Source organism: Atta cephalotes (assembly GCF_000143395.1).
Source record: "Atta cephalotes unplaced genomic scaffold scaffold00060, whole genome shotgun sequence".
Lineage (NCBI taxonomy): Eukaryota > Metazoa > Arthropoda > Insecta > Hymenoptera > Formicidae > Atta > Atta cephalotes.
The window spans coordinates 1,165,651-1,190,525 of NW_012130124.1; the positions used below are offsets into that span (position 1 = coordinate 1,165,651).

The following is a 24,875-nucleotide window of genomic DNA, read 5'->3' on the forward strand; positions in this document are numbered from 1 at the left end:
CAAAGTTGTATACCTAATACTTTCAATACCTATCCAAAACTATTACTGCAAAGATCAATTAATACTACTCATATGCATTGTCAACTGTTCGTGTTCTATTAAACTGTCACACAATAAAATTGTCTCGGAGGACACGACAACCCGTTAGATCTGTAGGGGGGGGTTAAGTTTAGAAATTGATAGAAAAAGGATTAGGAGGGGATTAGAAGGGGACAAAGATTAAAGAAGTAAATAGATCTTAGGTAGTTTGTCTATTACTTTGTTTATTAAGGTTTTGCTTTTGTTTTTTATGTAAATCATTTTAGAGATCATCCTCTTGTAAAAAGAAGATTCAGTATCCAAAATGCCAGTATCCCAAATGCATCATTCCATTTAAAATTATGATTAATCTCTACATGATAACAAGAAATCATAGAAAATGTGATTTCTTGTTATCGTGTAAAGATTAATTATAATTTTAAATGGAATGATGCTGGTATTTTGGCTTATTAAAATCAAAAGAATATTCTTTTATTCTTGTAATTAATTGCTTTTCCGTTTGTCCAACTAAGTGACTTCACAGCTGTGACCTGGCAGGCCTAATCTTATATGCAACATCACATTTATTCATTGTATTTAAGAAATCTTTTCCTGTTTTTATAAAAGAATTAAGCGAATTTATTGGTTTAGGCGCCAAGTGAAAACTACAATTATCTATCATTTTTTAACTTATTGGATATATTTTTGACCTATGGAATCATAAAATGGCATTATCGATTGCGATAGTCAGTAAATAATCGTAAAAAGTGATAAAAGGACTTGATGAAGTACTTTTATTTTATGCGCATGTATAGCTTATTTTCACTTACACATGTCTTTTATTACTTTTTATGATTATTTACTGTCAGGGAGAAAGTATAGTTTTCATCCATTTTTACAAATGTTTTAAAATAATTTTATCATTTTGTTTTATCCAAATTGTTTTTATTTACAAATGGCACGTGGTCAATAAAAATTAACGTGTCATTTCTCGCTTTTGACGTCATGATTTAATGTGGATTACTCAAGAGCCTTCCGACAATAACTTCCGACCCTCTCGCTCGCTCTCAAGTCCCAAAAGTATAAAAAAGAGTACACATTATAAACCCACCCGAAAAAAGAGTATATGTCCGGGAAAAAGAGTACGGATCACTCTAACTCTGAGTGATCTCCAACAGATTTTAAATGGCAATCGCTGTTTAAAAAGTTATTAATAAGTTAAAGTTAGTAATTGTTTCCTTACTTTACATGAAATGTTAAATAAATCTAAGCAGGGAAAGAAGTATGGGATAATTAAGAAAATACGATTTTCCACGCAAAGCTTCCACCTCCTCTCTTGCCTAGGGACACACGACTTTCACGCGAAGCGTGTTTCATCTTACAATCAGGTAAAGGTTGGATTAGGTTAGAATTAAATCGGGGTAGGGATGCAGGGAGAAGGCAGAGCCTCTCCCGCGCTCGCACGTGTTCTTTCTACACGAAACTATTTGAAATAGAACAATTGTTGATCTGGTTTCGCTTCAGAAGCAAAGAGGGAAGATTCGGGCCTCCCCATGAATTCCCACTTCGATTTAATCCAAACATAATCCAACCCTTATTTAATTGGTACAGGCAGATCTTTTATTTGTTACGCTTTTTTTTAATAACTGTTTAACGAACAGTGATGCTTAAAATCTTTTGAAAGTTATTTGAGGTCACCTTGATAACATGTGAAAGTTAAGATCATTGGCGGTTGTTTATCTTTTGTATAGTTCTACCAAAATTTTCTATCAAAATTACAACTCAAAAATTATAAATATCTCGAAAATTATAAGAGATCGCCATGGGTGCGTCATCAAAATCTGGATAAACCGAACAATTTCTTTAAACAAAATGTTTTTAATGAAAAATTAAATATTACAAAAAATCTTTTTACATGACATTTGGGAGATCCCTGTAGAGCACAATTATTCGATATATTCCCCATTAGCTTGAATGATGCCTCTATTCTCGATCTGAAGTGTTTGCACGCTCACTGTAATGTAGCGTTATCCATGCCGACGAATGCTACCTCAATAACAGTCCTTAATGATGTCACATTGAGATGCCGAGACTTGTTTGTAACTCTTTCAACGCTCTATACGTAGTAGTCCAAGGAATTTAAATCTGGGCTTGTTGGGAGGCCAGAATGGAAGCCGAGGCGAAATTCGGCTTGTCCTGGTAGACTCAAAGAGCATCTGTCGTATCTTTAATGTATATGTTCGATTTGTATCGAAAGTCCTCCTCGGCAATTCGACGCATTGTTGACTCGCTTACACCAACAATCGATGCTAATTTTCGCAACGATTGCCCTGGGTCATCCGAAATCAGCACTTGAGCCCTTTCAACTGCAAAAGTCCTCGCGGTGCGTTTTTTTGAGTGACTCTTCCTCGCATACTGGAACACCTTCATTGGACTGTAAAAGTCTACTGTTCTAAAGTCGTATATTTTGCCACAACATCATAAACGATTGATCGGGTATCCAAAGAACCGAATTATTTCCATTGCTAAACGCCCAGCGTGAAGGCTTCGCCTTTTATGATCGCGGTTCTTCGATTATACTCCGCACTTGGTTTCAACATCGCGGCCATTTTGAGAATATAATTGTTTACTAGAAGCATCAGGCTTTCTCGGACGCCAACTACTTCTGGCAAAGACACAATATAATGGAAAATTTAATTTGAAATTTGTCCAAATTTTGATGCACTCTATAGTTGTTAAGGCAAAATTGCTCCAAATTATCTTCTTAATCTTGACAACATATGTTAAGATCATTAGAACTGGGAATCCGGAACTAAATAATTACCGTATAAATATTGAAATATTCTGTCGCGATTAAATAAACATAATCATAAATATTTTTACCATGAATAGCATTTTTAATTTATAAACATATTCTATTTTTTGATGCAGCGATTAATTGCTCACTTCAAAAAAAATTTATTTTTTATAAACGAATCTTCTTTTTTGTTTATTTATAGCTCTGCTTATGGCAATTCACAAAATTCGTATGCAACAATGAGCTCTCCACGTCATCAACAACATAGCGGCCAACAATTATTGATGTTGCAACAACAGCAGCAACAGGTTCAAATGCAACATATGCAGTATATGCATTCTCAGCAGCAACAGCAGCAGCAATTGCAGCAACAGCAACAAATGCAATATAGAAGTCCTACCGGAGGCAGTCCGACTGCTATGCAAGCAAACAATATCCCGGAAACGAATAATAATACTACGACCAGCGAAGATAGTGATGATAGTACTCCACATTCAGGAATGGTGAGTTAAATCCTAGTCTGCACAGAATATTTTTATGATAAATATTTATTACTATCTTTATTTTTTGAAATGTTATATAAATATTTTACGTAAATTTAAATGATAAAATTAAATGATAAATAAATAAATATTTATAATATTTTTATTTGGATTATAATATCTTAAGTATTTTTATAGCATTTATTACAATATTGACAACAAATATTTCATAATATTTATAATAAATATTTATGACTTCTGCAATCTAAGACCACAAAAATATTTACAAAATATATAATATAAAATAAGTTTTATAAATATTTATAAATATTTATAAATTATTTATAAATAATTTTATAAATATTGTATGCTGTTTGGGGTTACTCAACGTCTATTAAGCTGACACAGCTACTTTTAACATAATCGAATAAAACACAGAAATTTAGTGTTATTGCTTTCCGATTTTGTTGCTGCAGTTGATTTGGAGAAAATACTGACTGTGCTACTGTGTACTAACTTAAGGTTAAAATTAGAATAGCTATTAAAAAAAAAGTAAAAAATAAAAATGTACTTATTTTTATAATGTTTTAATTGCTAATATACCTGCTCGATTTTGTCACTCTACCCTACCACCTATATCCTACTATCTTTATATAACCAATCTGCATCAGCATAACATCTCAAATGTAAATTAATCGGAAATCTTGATTAATCACATTCTCTTGATTTTGCTTGCTTGTGATTTGCGATTAATCCGATTCCTTAAAAAGGAATCCCTAACTACTAAGAAACACTCTTAGAATTCGACATACTGAAATATGATATACTTGTATGTAAGTTGTTGTATCTTTTAGTGTCATAAAAGAAATGTCCTGAGTTTGTTCCGTTTAAAAGATTAGTTTCGTGAGTCTCGTGACTCACGGCTGATTCACAAGAAGCGCTGATTGATAGACCACGAAAGGTTTTGAAAAGACATTTACTTTTGCAACTTCAGCACTTCACAATTATTTTCCCTTTTATAAATTAATTTTCTCATTATTATAATTTAGTTACAATTGATTCCCGTGGCTATGTTATTACTTAAAACCACGTTATCTTATTTCTCAATTGTATGTTGCCAATTAAGAAGAACATCAAGAATAAAAAGATTTTTGCGTTTTAACTACCGCGCTGACTTTTATATATTCATTCTATTTTGTAAGTAACTTATAATTTCTCGCATTGGCGATATTTCGTAATCAATCGCTATTATCGGATTATATTCCGGACACTCGCACAGCGCGTAATATAATATGTTAATTAATTCATTATACGAAATCCCGCTGTCCGCGATTAAGCTGCTAAATATAAAAGAACTATTTGCATTTTGATGATTGATATAACCATATATATATTCTGTAACGCACTTTGTTCTTGCACATTCAATCTTTGTCCGCGCGTAGATGATAAACTTGTATCTTTAACTTCAAACTTTAATCTTAAGTTAGCACAGGCACTGTTTTCTGAATCGATTGGAGCAACAAATTAGCAACAAAAGAGCTTTAATTTCTACGTAAGTTTTATTCGATTGTACTAAAGCCTCAACTAAAGTGACTGTATGAACTTAATAGGCGTGGTTATTGTATTGGCTAGTTTAGATTTATGTAATATTTTGCTTGAGAGCAATTTGTTCTCGCAAATAGATCTTTTAATATATTTAGAAGCTAATAACATTATATTTTTTAAAGCATAAAGCAAATGTTGTTGCATATATTAAAATTACACATAAAAATATGATGAATGTACATTGAGAAAAAAAATGCTGTTAATTGAACAAAAAAATAGATTGAGTCAATTAAACGCATGTATTATGGACTGACACATATAAATAGTTAATTCAATTATATTTGTTATTGATTTAATTTTAATTTTAATCTTTTTATTAACAATAACATCAGTTTGATTTAATGATATAATGGTAAATTAAAAGAATATTGAAGGAACACTTCTGGTGTTAAATCAATATTGAATTTCTATAAAATATTTATAAAATATTTATAAAATTTGACGGAACTTTACTACAAAATAATAGAAACTCAATAAGTTATTGATGGTACTAATTTCGAAATAAATTCAACTTAATTTTGAATTAATGTAATTAATTTGAATTTGAGTTGTCCGGAAAGTCCGTGCGGATTTTTAAGCAAAATTCAAACGACAAATTTTTATTGTTAAAAGTAATTTTATTCTGTAATATATGCACCATTATTTTGCACAATACTTTTCCATCTTTTGGGTAATTTCATAATTCCCCTCTCGTAGAAGTCCTGGGGTTTTTCGGCGAAGAAGCTGTCCAAGTAGTTTTTGAGGAGTTCCAAAGAAGCAAAGTAACCATTTAAACCATTAATTGAATTTTGTAGCGATCGAAATAATCCGAGGGTGCAATGTCGGGGGAATATGGTGGATGAGGCAAAATCCCAGCCAAACGCCAATAATTTTTGTCGAGTCTGTAAACTTGTATGAGGTCTGACGTTGTCATGATGAAAAACGACGCCTTTCTTATTGATCAATTCCGGACACTTTTTAGCGATTTCCACCTTCAATTTATCCAACTGAACAATACTTGTCCGAATCGATGGTTTCGTTGTTCGGTAGTAACTCATAGTACACTATCCCTTTCCAATTTCCAAATGCAGAACATTACCTTCTTTGGATGTAAGTCTGTCTTCGAAGTGGTCGATGGCAGTTGACCTCGCTTGCTCCATGACCTTTTACGCTGGACATTATTATAAATTATCCACTTTTCATCGCCTGTTATGATACGCTTCAAAAATCGTATTCATTACGTTTGTATAGCAAATCGCTGATGGAAATCGATCAATATGATTTTTTTCAATTAAATCTTGCGGCACCCAAACATCAAGCTTTTTTATAATCTGGAGCTTGTTTAAATGTTCGGAAGTTGATTTGCCAATGTTTAACCTTGCTGCGATTTCCGGAACTGTGATTTGCCGATCGGAATCGATTAAAGCTGTAATTTGGTCGACATCGGTGGTGACTGGCCGGCCAGAGCGAGAAGCATCTTCAATATTCATTTCTCCTGAATGAAATTTAGCAAACCACTTCTGGCACATGCGATCACTTACGGCATCTTCCCCGTATACGACACATATTTTTTTTCGAATTTGTGTCGCGTTCTTGCCTTTGCGGAAATAAAAAAGCATTATGCATCGAAAAAACACGTTATTTCTTTCCATCTTTAAGCTGATTTCAAGTAAACAGTTTAATTTATTGGGATAATTAATGTCACTAATTATGCATTGAAATGTCACTAATCAAAACACGAAAGCATCTGACACATCGCATCGACATAAACATATGATATTCGCCTTCGAACGACATCTGTTGAGAAATCCGCATGAACTTTCCGGATAGCCCACCATTAAAAAAAAAATAATTGTTAATTTTTACATACAGTTCTTATTTTCTTTATTATTCTTAGAATTATTTTATAGTTTCATATACGATGTATTAATTACTGAATATCGAATATTTACAATTTTTAAAAACTCATTGACGGGATTCAAACCTAAGATTTTTGAGGTGATAACTTAATGTAACACGCTAATGCTGAACTATAATCGTACGCTTATCTGAACACTTTAGTAGCATTCGATTGTTACTCGAACTATCTTGAATGTCTCGCGCGAATTAATGTATTGATTGTATCAAGCAGATGTGTAATCAATGCGAAACAATTTTTATTTGCCTTCAAATCAATGCGAAACAATTTTTATTTGCCTTAACCAAATGTGATTCATACATTTGAATATATAAAACATGATAAATAATTTGTTACAATTGAATAAAGAGATTCGTATAGATCAAGTAAATTATTTCAATTAACTACAAGATATATTAGGAAATGTGTGGGAAAAAGTTCATGGCTTTTTTCGTTAGATGGCATTAAAAAAACGCCACGAACTTTTTCCTACATCTAATATATTGCATAATTAGTTACACACATATACGCACGCGCGCGCGCGCACACACACACACACACACACACACACACACACACACACACACACACACACACACACACACACACACACACACACACACACCAGAGTATCCCATTCTAAAGGATCCACTGAAATATCTCGGAAATACTACGATAGATCGAAAAATGTTTCAGATAAAAGTTTTTTTTACTTCGAGGGGAACACAAGATGGTATTATTTGTTTGATCTTGGATGGCTTTGTCAAGGCAAGGTTATTTTAAATTAATTTTTTTTATTACCCTTCATTTTTTATTACATTTTCTTATAGTTTATCTCGAGAGCTTTTCAGAACACTATAATGAAATATTTTTTCGTTAAATACTTTTCGAGTTATAAGACTTGAAAGTTACAATACCGCCAGCATTAACATCAATTATCTAAGCTGTTCGACAGATTGCTAAAACCTCTTAAATGTTGTTCAGAATCATGGTCTGGATAATATTTATCAAGATTAAGATCATTGAAGCAAAAATATATTATAACTTATATTGACCAGCAAAAACTATCTTAAGTGCTACCACTTAGATATATGATATGGTTCATATACCTAATTGTCCATGGCAATTTTCAATGATATTTCCTGAAATCCTCGTTGCAAATTATCTAAGGTTTTATGAAATATAAAGATAAAATCATAAAACTATTTTCTCACCCGAGATGATAGCCATCTTTTAAAGACAAAAAAGTTCTAATCTCGGAAATAAAAAAATCTAGGTATGCCATATCCAGGCCTTTTTTTTATTTTCAAGATTAAAACTTTTATTCCAAAGGAAAGTGTATTTGACATTATATCCGATTAAAATATTTTTCTGAATGTATTAAATTAATTTTTTCCATCATATGTATATATATTTTATATAATTAAACACATTGATATTAATTATTATTTATTAAAGGGTAATAATATGTTAAATACATGTGAAAAATTTATTTAATGTTTATAATATGTTTCTGTAGCAGTGTTTCTGTAGCAATGTTTCTGTAGCAGTTTAGTTCAAAGCATTTTTCCCATACCTAATAATTAGTATCTTCTGTATTAATACCACCATCTCGAGAAAGCTTGTACAAATCAATTTGTAATTAATAATTTATAATTAATAAGTTTTCCAAAATATTTGATAGTTTATTAAAAAAAATTTTGAATATTTAAAAAAAATTTTTTTTATTCCAGATTGCTATGATAAAGCGTGAGCCACCATCGCCAGAAGCAGCTGATGTTGGGGCAAAGAATCAAAGAAAAACGAAGCCTCAAAAAAAAGAAGAAAAAGAGAGATCCTAATGAGCCACAGAAGTAAGTAATAATATTTTCATCTTTACAAAATAGTAAAAAAAGTTTGAAATATCATCCATGTTAAATAGATTCCTTATTATCACAAATCAAGTTCGTATTCATTAATTTTAGTGCTATTTATGTGCTAATTTGTTGCTTAAATCGATCAACAAAAAATCGTTCAAAGTGGAAAGGAAGGCAGCGTTGCCTTTAAAGTGACCCCCTCTATCGAAAGAAATAAATTGTAAGAATAAAGGCTGCCAATAGGGGAGTCAAGTAAACGTATAAAGCCAAACCAATTAGATGTATGTAAGCCAGATGTAATACCAAATGTAATAATGAATAGGAGTGTATCGGAAGTATCCAGAATTTGGTTTTATCTAGCCCTGTTTTACTATTCGGCCGGAGAGAAAATATCGTTAGTATCTGCGCACGCAATGTTGAATTTTTTTTATATTAACTCTTCATGATCCTTCTTCAAAAAAGCCATATGATAGTTACCGTTAAAATGATCCGATCCATCTTTAAAGTGTTACCAAATCAATAGTATGAGTTGCAATGATTTAAAAAAACACAGTATATAATTGCATCCTTTAAGAAAATCGAACAATGACGTTTTATTGAAAAATTTTATTTTAATAAAAAAAACTATAAACATGTTCAAATTCGGAAAAATGTGTATATTTAGTTAAAAAATTATATCTTTAAATTTATAATATTATATTATTAAATGCAATTTTAGCCTAATACTCTTGAGATGTACTTTCAAAAAAAAAAATAGTATGATTATGCGGCGTTTCAAAAAAGATATTTATTTTGAAGGTAGAAGATGGTTGTTTTTTTATATATAAAAAAAGATCTTAAATTCGAGTAAAAAGGCTATTTAATATTGGTTTAAGTTATTATTAATGTAAAAAAAATTATTATTAATACTGGAGATAAATAAAACGTATAAATAAAAACGTAAAATACAAAAAATAAGAAAACGTTACTACAGCAATATCTCAGTACACAAATAGAGTCTGCTCTTTAAATCTAAATCAGTGAATAATCACTAATTCAGTGCTAAGTATATCACTGTTAATTAATGAATGAAATGTAATATCCCTAATCTATAGCAAACCTTGCTTTAGTATATAAGTGTAGCGCATTCAATGTATATAGTATTGTAAAATTGGAATTACAATGTGTTAGAACGTGATAGAACAAATATCGATATTTTAATTATGTAATGCTCAAACTTTTTTTCTTTTATGGTTGAATTTTATTGATTATTTAGTGCCAAATGTGCTATGATATTCTGATAATTCAATACCAAGTACGCCACTTCAGTAGATTATCCATTGATTCAGATTTAGAGAGTGTGTTTATCACACATAGGTCGTAGATACAACGGACATTCTTTCCTGATCTTTTTTTTTATTATTTGAAGGGTACACAATCCACATCTTGCTTATTTTTGCAATTTAATATTTTTTGCAAAAATATAAATCTTTTAACTAAAATGATGCGCTGGTCACACTTGCTGACATTTTGACTCGAGAAAAAAACGCTTTTTGCGCGAATGACTGCTATAGTTTTCGATGGGCAATATTGTGAATAAAATATCAAGTACCTTTTTGATGAAATAAACTTTTGATGAGTTTTTGTAGCAAGAAACAGCGAGAATTAATTCAAGTACCTAATAAGAATTACAATACAATTGTGATATCCATAAGATTGGCATATCTTAATAGTTATGGTTGTAAAGATGTCCATCTTACAGTTATTACAACCAAATATATTAATGCGAAAATTATCATTATTTCTGGTGACAACCAGAAATAACATTTTTAGATAACATTTTTTCTGTGTATCTCCTCACAGTCACGTGCAACTAGTTTTCTGATAGTTCTACAATAGTTCCGGCATTTTCTATAGACTTCGTTCAAAGTTCCAGCCTTTAAGTATTTTTAAATAATTTTTGAATCTGAGCGCTGGCGTCGCATATCAAAAATGTAATACCTCTTAACAGTTAGTTCCAGTCAATTAAAGGCTGGAACTTTGAATAGAAAGTGTCGGAACTATTGCAGAATTATCGGAAAATTTCAAGAAATCGGCTGGAACTGGCTGTGAGAAGGTACTTTACTCTTATTGTGCAATGCCAGCGCTCATATTAAAAAATTATTTTAAAATATTTAAAAGCCGAAACTCAGGAACTGTTCGAGAATAAGAACTCTTCGAGTAAAAGAGAATTTCATAAAAAAAAATAAATTTTTTTGAAACTTGAGGTGCCAGCTCTCAGATTAAATTTTTCCAATTAAAAATTTCAGATTAAAGATTTTCGATTTTTGAAAATGAGGTACCAACTTTACAGAGATCTTCGTTCTTAGAAGTAGAAATTGTTCCATACAGTCCTAGTGCGAAATATCATTACAATAATAAAAAATAATAAAAAATTTCAGTAGTAATTTCAATATATGGAATTAAAAATAATTTTTTGTACAATAATAAAAATGTTTTCCTCATTTGTTTAAACAATTTTTTAAACAATTTTTCAAACACTTAATTCGTAATTTTTATTGCATTAAAAAATTATGTAAGTTGCGTGCATTAAAAAATTAAATTTCTTATTGAATATGAAATTTTTGCAAATTTTATATACATGTTATTAAAGACTGCATGCAGATTAATTGGTGTAATTGACACTGTGCACCTACACTCCTAAAAACAAAACATCAGAAGTTCGATGCTGTAAAAGATTCGATATTTTTATAATAAGATACAATATTCAAATATTAATTTGAGTTCTTTTAGAAATCTTACACATCACAGACTTGTTGTCAACTACAAATTAACTCGATTACAAATTAAATCGACTACAAATTTTAAAAAATGGCTGAAACACCTTGTTATATTTAACTTAACTTTAACCTCATTTTTTTTAAAAACCTGACACAATAGAACATTTTCATTTATGGATTCGAATTCAGCGCATTAAAAACTGTAGGAGACTGCTTTTTTTCCAAACATCAAAAACTATGATGCACATCTGATGGCATAATCAAGATCATATATTAAGATTTGGGTTCTACTTTGTTGCTCTAACACAGAAAGACATTCAAGTGCTGCCTTCGATTTTGATCAGCTTTGAATATATTGATTTCTGAAGAAAAATGTGGGATACATTTTTTTATACGCTCACATTTTTCAAAGGTGAAATATCTCATATAAAAAGATTGGTTATTTGATTTTAATCCAAATATGAGATTGAAAAAAAAATTTGAAATAAAAGTTGACTGATTTAAGAGTACTTACTAATTATACAGGGTGGACCATTTAAAATTTGGAATTTAATTTGACTCTAAAAAAAAGCATGAATATTTTTCAAAGTTTATGGCTTTATTGGAAAGGTAGTACATTGCCATTGAATGAAATACAATTTCATTCAAATGACTTCCACAGCTGGCTGCACAATATCCCATTCTATCAACCCAATTTTTCCACTGTATGGGCGCGTATTTCATCGATGACAACTTTGATTTCATGTTTTAATTCTTGAATCGTTTCTGGCTGATTAGCGTAACACTCATCCTTAACGGTTCCCCATAAAAAATAGTCCAGTGGAGTCAAATCGCAGCTGCGAGGCGACCAATTAACATCAGCATTTCGGCTGATTATGCGATTTTCGAAGACAGTTCAAGTTTTGAGAAATGGATGGCGAGATTGATGTTGATGATTGTTCAAGCATACTCTGAGCAACAGCAGCAATGTTTTCGGTTGACCTTACTGAACGAGCACGTAAACGAGTTGCTTTATCCAATAAGGATCCAGATTGCCGAATTCGCTTCACAAATTGATTCACAAACTGCGTTGAAGACATTTCTTTTCTACCAAATTTTCCATGTAAATTTCTTACAGTTTGGGTTGAAGACTCACCACTTTGGAAGTAAGTTTTCAATATTTCTCAATTTTGTTCAAGCGTATAGCGACCCATTTCGTAAATGTCAAACAAAAAACTAAATTTCTGATACGTCATAAATGTTATTACGCCTTTCAAACTCAAAATAATCGGTAGTTAAAATTCCAAACGCTAAATGACCCATCCAAACGCTAAATGACCCTGTAATTATCAAAAATAAAACAAATTTTTTTAGATATATAATTTTAAAAAATTGTTGCATTTTTTTAAAAATAATATTCTACTTACCACTTAATTTTTTTTTAATTTTGAATCTTTTTAATGACCAAATTAAAAGGTACGCAGATAAAATTATTTTTCGAATTACCAATTATTAAGAATTAAAGATAGTTCATTTCGATCATATTCTTTATTTAATTTGATATTGGATTTATTATAACGGCTACTTGTTGATATCGAATCTTTTATTTACGAATAATATGTATTATTAGGGGATTATTAAGTAAATATTGTAATAAGGATATTTTTAAGTAAATAATAAAAATAGTATGACCACAGGAGTTTTACTTTTTAATTTAGTACATAAGAAAAATACCACTTGAGTTTTGTAATTTGATACAATCGTTTTTTTTCGAAGAACACCTACTTTTGGCATCTTTTTCACCTTTTTTAATTTTCAAACCATACATTAGTGCGAATTCGCAAATTTTTAATTTGCTGGCAGTTGCTTATCCCCACTATGTTAAATATGCTTTTTCATTAAAATTGATATCATTGGATTCGTGAGAAAATTATACCTAAAAGAATGGTTTTAAAGAAATTTTTGTTTTAATCCTCAAGAGAGACTTGCAATTAAAAATGTCAAGTCCCAATTTATACTTTTACCTATATACTATTAGTAAAGTATTCAAGGGAGGTACAGGTTTGAAAGTTAAAAAGATAAATTTTTTCTTTGTACCAATCTCATTATTTTATAAATATATAAAAGTTAAGATGTATTTGTTGTTAAAGCAGTGAACTTGAAATTAAATAGATACACATTTATGTATATATACATATTTTAAATTGGATTATAATAATGTGATATATCATTTTCCCAAGGAATTTAGCGAAGTCAGATCTTGTAAAAATGGGACGTCGATTTTTTTTACGAGTACGCATAACGCGATTTCTAAGGTTCTGAGATCAAATATGATTACTAATATATACATACACGCATGCTACACACATAGGCTGCGTTCAGCAGAAAAAAAACAACTTTGCAACTGTTGTACAATTCTTTGTGATCTTGCCCTTTTTTAAATTTCTTACTGAACCTAAATATATTGTAATGAATGAATTTGACGTCGAAGACAACAAAGAACATAGCGAAAAGCTGAAAGTGTACGAAGACGCGGAATTGGAAGCATTCTTGGATGAAGATTCGTGCCAAACGCAAAAAGAATTTGCATTTATATTAGGAATGACTCAACAAACAATTTCATATCGTTTGAAATCATTGGGAATGATTCAAAAGCAAGGGAATTGGGTTCCATACGAACTGAAGCCGAGAAACGTTGAACGCCGATTTTTTACATGTGAAATGCTGCTTGCCAGGCATAAACGAAAGGGTTTTTTTCGTACAGTCACTGGTGATGAAAAATGGATTCATTACGATAACCCAAAGAAGAGGAAATCATGGGCACCACCTGGCCATGCTTCAACATCGACAGCCAAGCCGAAAAAAACTCATGTTGTGTATTTGGTGGGATCAGCTTGTACTATGAGTTGCTCAAACCGAACGAGACCATTACTGGGGCTCTCTACCGAACACAATTGATGAGATTGAGCCGAGCACTCAAGGAAAAATGCGCCCACTACTACTCCAGGCATGACAAAATTATTCTCCTGCATGATAACGCTCGACCACATGTTGCAGCGCCAGTCAAAACCTACTTAGAAACACGCAAATGGAAAGTTCTACCCCACCCGCCGTATTCTCCAGACATTGCTTCTTCGACTACCACTTGTTCCGCTTGATGAGGCCGCATGGCCTGTCTGAGCAATCATACTTCACATCATATGAAGATACCAAAAATTGTATCGATGATTGGATAGCCTCAAAAGATGAAGCGTTCTTCCGACGCGGTATCCACTACCAGAAAGATGAGAAAAAGTGGCTAGCAATGGCCATTACTTTGAATAAAACATTATGTACCGTTTTTTCATAATAAATGCTTAATTTTTGATAAAAACGGCGGAAACTTATTTGTACTCCCAAATCATATTAGAGAATTGTACAATAATTGTTATGCTTTTTCTGCTGAACGCATCCATAGATAGAAACACAATTTTTCTTGCGATAAATGAATTTTTTATTGAACAAATTAAATAAATTAATGTTTTTTTTTTAATTTATTCGGAACATGATTAACAGAAATCAGAAATCATCGCAAGAGATTTTTTTTTATATCGACAATATATTTGCATAATTTTTTATAAAGTTTTGTTTACTTTTGTCTGTGACAAACTGCATTCAAAAGAATTCAAGGTGCATAAAAAATGAATTTTTAGTCATTAACGTCGATATTCCCAAAAGTGATCTTCGTATCATTTACTGATATGCGATAGTTTTCAATTCAGTATTTCCCGACAAAATTTGAATTCATGCTCTTCATGCACTTCCTTCTTCTTCTTCTTCTTCTTCTTCTTCTTCTATGTTTAAAGCCCGAGTTCCGGTGTAGCCGGATTAATGTGGCCAGTCTTATCGAATACTCCTCCAGTCTTCCACAGGAATTCCTCAGAAAAGAAAATAGGTTGCTATGTTGTAAGATTGTCGGAATCTGAAACAGATGAAGCAAATACCACGCAACCCTCCCCCTCCCCTCCAGGGTACCCCGAAACGTTTCGAAAGAGAACCGGAGAAGGAAAGAGAAAAAGGGAGCGAGCAGGTTAAAATGGTTGGATCTCAGTCTATTGATCAGTACTATTTCGCTCCTATTCCTAGGAGGAAGTTTAAAGTAGGGATTTCATTGACTCTGGTGGACTAACGCCAGTGTCCCTGGTTTTGCTTTCAAGATAATTATGAAAGCGCTGTTGCGATTTAGAGAGATCTAGCCTCTGCTTGAAGATCCGGGTAAGGAGTTAAAAAGAATCTTCTTGGGCCCAAAGAATATGCCTTCTTAGCCACTTTGATCAGTCACCTCATTCCCAAGAATACTCCTATTCGCCGGAATCCAGAAGAGAGAGCATTCGATATCGCTCCTCTCCTATTGCAGTAAAAGTTGTTTGATTCTATGTATGATGTAATTACCATTGACCAGCTTGATTGAATTGATGGTCTCCAGCACGCTCCGAGAATCAGAAAAAATTATGATTTTAAGGTAACTCGCATCTAATGCGAGGATTAGGGCCTGTAAAATAGCCCAGGATTCCGCTGTGAATACCGAGGAGTTCGAGGTTTAGTTTGTATTTAAAGCAGTAGTCAGCTCTGGTGAATAGAAGGCCGCAGCGATCCTCCGATATTCTAGATTCGTCTGTATAAATTGTAAGAGCAGAACTGTCAAGATCCCGAAGGTTATGACTAAATTCCTGAATAATTTCACAATTAGAACTATCTTTGTGGCATGTCACAAATTCGCGGAAATCTTTACGAAAGAAGGCTGGATAGTCGCGTTCAAACGCTAGAAGGGAATAAAATCTATGCATGTTCGCCAATTCATGTTTGTTAGTGACGTAAAATTTAAAAGGAGATTTCTTGAGCGTATTCTTAAGCGTATTCTTTGCAGTCTGCAATATCTTCTTACCAATCAGCAATATCTTCTCTAAACGTTTTATATTGTTAATGATCGGATAATTCTTTTTTGACGTGCACTTTAATAGAAATCTTTCATTCAAGAGATTAAATCTAAATTTTAAAGGTTCTCTTGCCTCACGTAACATTACATAATTGAGATCGATTGTCTGTACCTCAGTACCACTCTGATGGCCTTGTACTGTAATCTTTCCAATTGTAGGAAGATGTTGGAATCGTGCCAAGCAAAAATAGAGCAGGTGTACTCTACGGCGCCCCTGAATACTGATCTGTAAATAGAGAGCGAGCTGGAGTTGAAAGCTCCATACAGCCAAGGAAATGATGTTGATAATTGCTCGTTTGGATAAGATACTTGATTTGAAAATTACCTTTTATTCTGCTGTCCAAAGTCACTCCCAGAAATCTGACTTGCTCCTGTTGGAGTGACTTCCTTGGAATAGCCTGTTGTTTCATCATAAACGGATGGTAAGCGATTGATTTGTGCTTTTTGAATGTGAAGACCATCCATTTGGATTTGGAAAGGGAAAAATCCAAGCCTCGCTAAGGAAGATCTAAAGGATCTGCTATCTGCAGCAAAGATGACAATATCATTTGTGTATTGAAGAAATTTGGCTTCTTTCAGCGCATTCCTTGATCTTGCTCAAGGACAGATTAAAGAATAAGGGACTAAGAATCAAATCCTGAGGAGTCTTTATACGCAAAATGTTTGTCACTAATTATCCCATCTTTTATGAAGTGTACTGTCCTAATGATAATCAAATTCTCTACAAATTTTTTTATTGGGGCTGGTGCCCCAGCGTTTTTAAGTTCGCTGATTGCTAAAGACTGTACATTGTCGATTACTCCGGTGATGTCCAGGAAGGCAGCGACTAGAAATTCCCTGCTAAAAACAGCTCCAAGAATATAGTTAGTGAATGTAACTAAACTATTGTTGCATGACCGGCTAGGGTGGAATCCCATCTGTTCGTGAGAAAGAAATGATTACGATTCTATCAGCCAGAGTAATCTCCAGTATATTATTTTCTCAAGTAATTTTAAGATGCATGAAAGCAAGGAGATGGGCTTCCCGAGCCTCTCGCTTTGGAAATAAAGGTAACCAAGGATATCTTCTATTCGTCCAGAATAAATCCCTTAACTAGGAAGAATAATTATTGAAAAGATTCACTAAAAGCTCATTGTATTTATTGTATATGGCAAATATGCCAGCATATTATTATTGATTCTGTTCAAGAGCCGATTTCTTTTTTGTACGGAAATTGCGAGATCTAAATGCTTGATGAATCAATTTCCTCGAAAACAGCACCTGAGTTGCTATCTTCCCTCTTCTGCTATCTTTCCTCTAAACTTGTAGAGTTATCTTGAAAGCAGAAAGGCGGGCATAGCCTCTGTATGGCTTCTTGAATGAACTGTTTTTCTTTGGAGGGATCAACTGTTTGATTTGGAAGGGCCAGGTTGCATCGTTTAAAGGGTCTGATCAGTGACCAAATTTCTGAGATTGGAGTTTTGGAATTCAAATGATCTAATAAATTTTCTCCATCCTTTCCTCTTTTCTCTGTAAAGAACATTTCGCTCTCGCCTTTTTAAAATTACAAAAATTTTTGATTGTAGAAATTTTTTGCCAGATTCGGGCCGCCTCTCTGCGTTTGATGATTGCTTCCTGATATTTATCCGTTCACCATGGAGAGGCGGTTCTCGTTTGGATACAGAAACGATGTCTGCATTCTTAGAAGAGGAAGAGCACATTATGGCCGTGTCCAGATGATTCGCTAGTCGAGTATGTCTCTTTTTCATCAGATACTAAATGGCTGACAAACGAATCGTATGAACCAATGGAGGATGTTCTGGAAATCGATCAATTCTTTATGATAGTATTAAGGTTAATCTTATAACCGTTGATGCAACCAAACTGATGCCAATCTTGACTGTGATAGAATAGTGGTCACTGCCCCTCCTCTGTACGCATCTCACACAGGGGAGCCATGTTAGCGGTGACTATGATCAAGTCTATAACTGACAGACCAGAATTAAGTGGAAGAGCAACGTAAGTGGCTGATCATTAAGAATGCAAGCATAATGGTTCTCTATTAATGGTTCTCTATTATTCAGTAAAAAGTTATTAACAAAGAAGTTTGATAAATAATGTCTTATTTTTGTTACGTATCGCAGATAGCCAAATCTAAAGAGACAGATTTTGAGCAGAGTCTGCTACCAATTTCTGATTATAGAAAAGCAACAAATTGCACACAGAATTTGTATTATCAAACAATATCAGCAAATTGTCAGCAACTGCTTAAAAATATAATAAAGTCTAATGACATGCTATGCCAGCAAATTGACAGAAACCGAACAGAGTTCGGCATAACCTAACAACAAATTGCGAGCAAAAATCGAACAGAGCCTGCTGACAATCTGACGCAGATTGACAACAGAGCAGAGTCTGATCTGATATAACTTGACAGTAGATCAGCAGCAGAAACCAAGCAAGATCTGTCAGTTTCATTTAAATGACCTGGTTTCTTATAAGAAACTTGCGTACAAATATTATAAACAGTTATATGTAATTATATATTTATATATACTGGTGTGAAAACTGAAAACAATCAATACAGTTTTATTGCTAAAATATTATCGATTAGCTTCACATTTCAAAATACCCATGAGAAAACTATAAAATAATCAAAAAAAATTTCGAAGATTCAGAAAGCACACTCCGAAAGAACTTGGGAATCTCTAGGAGAGATTTGCGTATTAGATTTACATATCCCAATTTTTATAGGATTTTGGATGTTTTCTTCTTACGAGAAGCAAATCCATCTCGTAGCGAGGCCGTAATTAGCCGTATACGAAAATAGCAGATTGCTCAGTTTCTGCTCGCAATCTGCTATCAGATTCTGTCAGCAGATTCTGTTTGATTTCTGCTGCCAGTCTGTTTGCATAGAATATTAAAAGCGACATCAGTTATGGTCAGTCTGCTAAAATCTTCTAATCAAATCTGTTACCAGTATATCGACATCCTGCTAACATTTTGCTATCTGAGATAATATTAAGAACTATCCTCACATCTTTTCCTGCTTACATAACTTCCCATTTAAAGTGAAGTCCATCCTTCTAAGATCTATCCACATAAAAAATCGTATGCCTGTGAAGCTGATACTTTCATTTAACTTGCTATAATCTCAAATTTTTTGCTCTTCCATTCACAAAAAATTAATTTCAAAAGTGCAATGCTGACTTCAATAACAACTTCGAAATTTCGATAACAACTTTCAAAATTTTTTGATCTTTTTCCAACGGTCCTCTTCAGTGAATATGTCTAACTTACATAAATACAATTCTATAAAACCTCTTGTTCTTATTGACCATCATGTTAAACATATCATGTACTATATATCAATTTAAATGTTCTTTTATTTGTTTTTATTTGTCCTTTCACTTGTAATATCTTCATTCTACATGCGGTAAAATCGATTTTCGAGAATCTTGGTTTGTTGATCATATATGCAATGACTGTCAATGCAACACTGTCATTGTTGTACTTCGATTCTCCAGTTAATCGATTATATAATCTATTAGTATAACATATTCACTTTTCTTGTTGACGAATATCACTCCGTACGGAATAAGAGATCCGAGTTCGACCCCCGGTCGAGATAATATTTTTCAATAAATTTATTTACGCAATAAATTTATTTATAGAAAGTTTTTCAGCATATTGACTTTCTAATATGATGCCTGATGATTAAGCATCGAATTATTAAAAATTACTAATTAATTTAATTTAATTTGTGATATTATAATAATTTAATTGCGTTTGTAAGTTCGGAAAACTAATTCGGCGCGCGGTTTGAATAACTACAAATATGATGTATATGCGGTATGTGTACATATGTAGTATATATAAAATTTACATTAAACTATTTAAATGTTCAAGATTCAACTTCGATCCAACGCCGTTATAGGCATTTTAATTTTTAATATTGATTGTGTTCTCACGGTCTAAAATAAAATTCTTACTGTTTAGATTTACTTAATTTTTTTTTTAAATAGAATGTACACAGTCAGAAGAAAATACATGTTGAAAAAATTAAAATAGATAAAATAAAAAACCAATCATCATCCCAACAAACTAAATAGCACCAAATATTATTGCACTATTTGTTGCAGAACAAACACACGACAATAATATGTTTTCCATGAACGAGAAAACAGATAATTGCAATAATAAAAAAAGAATTAGTTTCAAAAAACCTACTGTGTTAGATAATACTTTTATCTATGAAGTTAATTTAAAAATATGTTTAATTTTATATTAAAAATTTGATTGAAAATCGTAATAATAATTGATTTATTAATCTTACGAGTGTCAATTTTTCTATAGAAGTTCCAAAGTTTATTGCAACTAAGAGAAAATTTCTGTCTCTCTCCCTGCGAGAAATTTATTACAATAGAATTTATAAAAAATATAGAAAATAATTTAGCAAACTTGAGAATCAATAATACAACCTAATTCATAGAAATGGATTTTTACCATTTACTGAACATTAAAAATGTAACAAGAAACATATCTAATGACGTTATTTTATATAAAAATAAAAACAAAAAGTAACTTTCGAGAATGTCAAATAAGATAAAAAATAACTCGGGCTAATGAGAGTTTTTACGCAATAATTGGTACGAAGAATTATCGAACTTTGATTCACAAAAATTTTAATAAATTTTAATTAATAAAATGTGAATAATACTATAGACGTTTCGACTTCGTTTCGTGCCATCTTTAATGTTTTGAGTACAATTACACTCCTGTTTCTATATGACAAACGGATGGGTGACGTTTCGATCTCATCCTCGTGCATTGATACGTGGTTGGTAAGTCCAGTGGCAAATAACAAATTGATGAAATTTTGTGTCAAAAAAAATACGTTGCTAACAATGAAGGAAGTAATGCACTCACCAGTATAATCAATTTTGTCCAAATTTCAAGAAACAAAAATCCCCTGAGTTTTCATATTTTAATGAAAACTTTTTACTAAACGTGAAACGCTTCTCACAGAGATCAATATTTGAATCAAAGATATATATATTTTATATATGAATCAAAGATATATAGTATTTTATGTACTGTATGTTTTTTTGATCACTGAACACGGTGCAATAGTTCATTTACTTCATTTACGATATACGCCTTAAGAAATGTAGCCCTATTAATGTGAAAAAATGATCAAGTTTCAAATTCAAGTTTAGCAAGGAATCAATCGTTCAATTGGGTCGTTATTTCCCTCCAATTGTAGGTCTGTTCACCAGAACAAAATTCAATTTGAATTTTCCCGGGATCTCCTACAAAGCTTTCAAAAATTTCATTTAACTAGATTATTAATACGTTTCTAAGAATAGAAAAAATTTTTTACAAGTTCTAAAGTATTTGGCTTTGTGGTCTTGTCTACAATCATCCAAGTCATCCAAATGAAATATGTCTCAATTTGACAATAAAAAATTCTTTATTAGAAAATGAAATGATTATATAATAACAAAAATATGATTTAATACATTCACTTCATTCTGTTTTGAACAGTGTTCAATGAACACGTTAGGAAAATCTGACAATTATTGGGAGTACAAATTAGTTCGATCCGTTTCCCTAAAGATAGCTCCAGCTGTTGTGAATGGTTCATAGTGACAGCTGATTTTGGCAGTTTCAGAGAGGTTAAACATCTATTGCTAATAATATTCAGTTTATATCGCTTTGAGATTCATACAAAAACCTTGATTTTTATTGTGATTATGTTATTGTTTGAAATGTCGAATTTTGTGTTAACCAAAGTTGCGGGAGATTTTAATTTTCTGCTTTAATTGGAAGAAAAGTGCGACTGAAGCCCATTGAATGCTTGTCGAAGTTTATGGTGACACTGCTCCAATTGATAAATCATGTAGGGAATTTCGATGTGTCAAGGATGGAGATTTCAACGGTGAAGACAAGCCTCGTTCTGGATAGTTAAAAAAATTCGAAGACAGAATTAGAGGCATTACTCGAAGAAGATCAGAGTCAAACGCAAGAGGAACTTGCAGAATCATTGGGGGTAACTCAACAAGCCGTTTCTGTACGAGAGTCATGGGAATGATTCAAAAACAAAGAAATTGGGTGCCTTGTGAACTGAAACCGAGAGACGTTGAAAGGCGATTTTTCACTTGCAAACAATTGATTCAAAGAGAAAAGGTTTTTTGCATCGGATTGTGACTGGAGATGAGAAGTGGATATTCTACGACAACTTCAAGAAAAAAAAATACTACACTAAGTCCGGTTAATCGTTGCCATCGACCTCAACATCAACACCACGGCCAAACATTCATGATTCGAAGATTATGCTCTGTATCTGATGGAATCAAAAGGGACTTGTTTATTATAAGCTATTGAAACCTAACGATTCCATTATCGAGCGATCGGTATCGGCTACAATTGATTCGTTTGAGCCATGCATTGCGAGAAAAACAGCCGAAATACGAGCAAAGACATAATAAAGTCATTCTTCTTCATGACAACGCTCGGCCTCATGTCGCTAAAGTCGTAAAAAAATATTTGGAAACGCTCAAATGGGATGTTTTACCGCATCCGCCGTATTCTCTGGACATTGCTCCTTCTGATTATTGGTTGTTCCGAAAGATGCAGCAAGTCATCGGTTCACTTCTTTCGCAGAAATCGAAAATTGGCTCCAAATTTGGATCGCCTCCAAAGACAAGTCATTTTTTCGAGATGGAATTCGAAAATTGCCTGAGAAATGGGAAAAAGTAGTAGGCAGCGATGGGCAATACTTTAATTGATCTGTTCATTCATTTTGTTTTGAAATAAAGACACAAAAAAACGATCAAACTAATTTGTATTCCCAATATATCTCACTGGTTGAGTGGTTGACGAAGTATTGAAATTATTCTTCATTATTGGTTATTCGCCCATTAAAATTATCTTTGTCTAACCCTCTCACCATGCCGAAATAAAAAACACATAGCTCAGAATTTGGAGCAATTTATGAGCTCGCCCGGTTAGCAGAAATCATAATTTAAAAATGTTCTCACATGTTACGGTCTAAAATGTTTAGCTAAAGAGATATCTTTTAAATACATATTCCAGAAGACTTTGTCTTCGTCTCATTTTTGACGTTATTTCCCTATTTACCAACGTTCTTGTCGAATTAATTATTGAGAGCATAGATTGTCGATGATTAAATATATAAAATACAATTAATTTACCTAAAAACAAATTCATCAAAGCACTCAAGGGTTAGTGATCAATTCTAAATTTTTCACTTTTAATAATAAATACTATAAACAATCATTCAGATTACCGATCCGATTGGGATCCCCATTATCTCTCTTAGCATCTAATGCAGGACCTGGAGAGAACATCTCTTGATAAATTAAAATTTACATTCGATTTTTTTATATTAGATATATGGATGATATCTCTCTATTTAGGAACAGAACGGAGACACATTATTAAATACTTTTAATATTGTGTAATTTCTAGACTAAAGTTCATTATGGACATAGGGGGCAACAAGTTAAATTTCTTAGATTTGACTTTAATAAAAAAGGGTAATAATATGATACATGATTGGTATCACGAACCAATTTTCTCGAAATGTTATCCAAATTTTTTCTCATCCATTATGTCATTAACTAGGCACAATTATCAACTTAACCGACAGGATTTTTTTTATAGTCTCATCCCATGTTCCACAAGAAAAATATTGAACTTATTAATATTTTACTAAAAAATGTTTATTATTATAATATAAATACTCATTGAATCTAATTTTTAACAATATTAAAAAGAGATGACATACTAAGTTTAAATTGTATAATCGAGAATTGAACATGAATAAGACTAGACAGAATAAAACAATATAAAGATAACTTATTTCACAATTCCATATATAAGTACCATCAATATCTGATAAGTTTAAAAGATTTTTTATGAACAATTTTTTATACATATGACCTTTTGTACGTATACAGGAATTAACAAATTAAATTCCTCTATAAAAGGAAGGAAAGATAAATTACCAGCTTTATCCCACTCCAATGCAGTATACAAGATTAATTTTCAGAATTGTGACGTGTTCTATGTCCAGAAAATGTTTTTAATAAAATGATTGTTAAAAACAAGAATAAGCGAACATCGAAATCACATTAATAGGAACATCACACAATATTAAGTTATAACGAAACATAGAAATAAGCATGAATTCGATTGAAACAATATATTGATTCTTGGCGAGGAAAGAAGTTATAACAAAAGATTAATATCAGAAACGATTTTTATTAACGAACAAAAAATGGAATAAAATGTGATACTGAATTATTGAACATCTTGTATTATTTTTATATTGATACTTATTGCATATATTATGCTTAACACTTCGACATTCAAGCCAAGTCGAAAATCGACCAAAATGTACAATGTGAGCCCTGATATACATCAATGATTAAATTGAATAAATTGTTATATTGAATATCTAAAATTTAGATATATATATATATATATATATATATATATATATACTACTATACTATACTACG

The 24,875-nt window shown here is 32.0% G+C and overlaps 1 protein-coding gene across 1 annotated transcript in view; it reads left to right on the plus strand.

Annotated features, from left to right (window-relative positions):
* LOC105623602 (TOX high mobility group box family member 3-like) overlaps positions 1 to 24,875 on the plus strand; it is a 227,896-nt gene that overhangs the window by 167,561 nt on the left and 35,460 nt on the right. Inside the window, 3 exon segments of the mRNA XM_012204989.1 lie at positions 3,018 to 3,318; positions 8,512 to 8,592; positions 8,594 to 8,631. Of these exon segments, the coding sequence (XP_012060379.1) occupies positions 3,018 to 3,318; positions 8,512 to 8,592; positions 8,594 to 8,631 (420 nt within the window).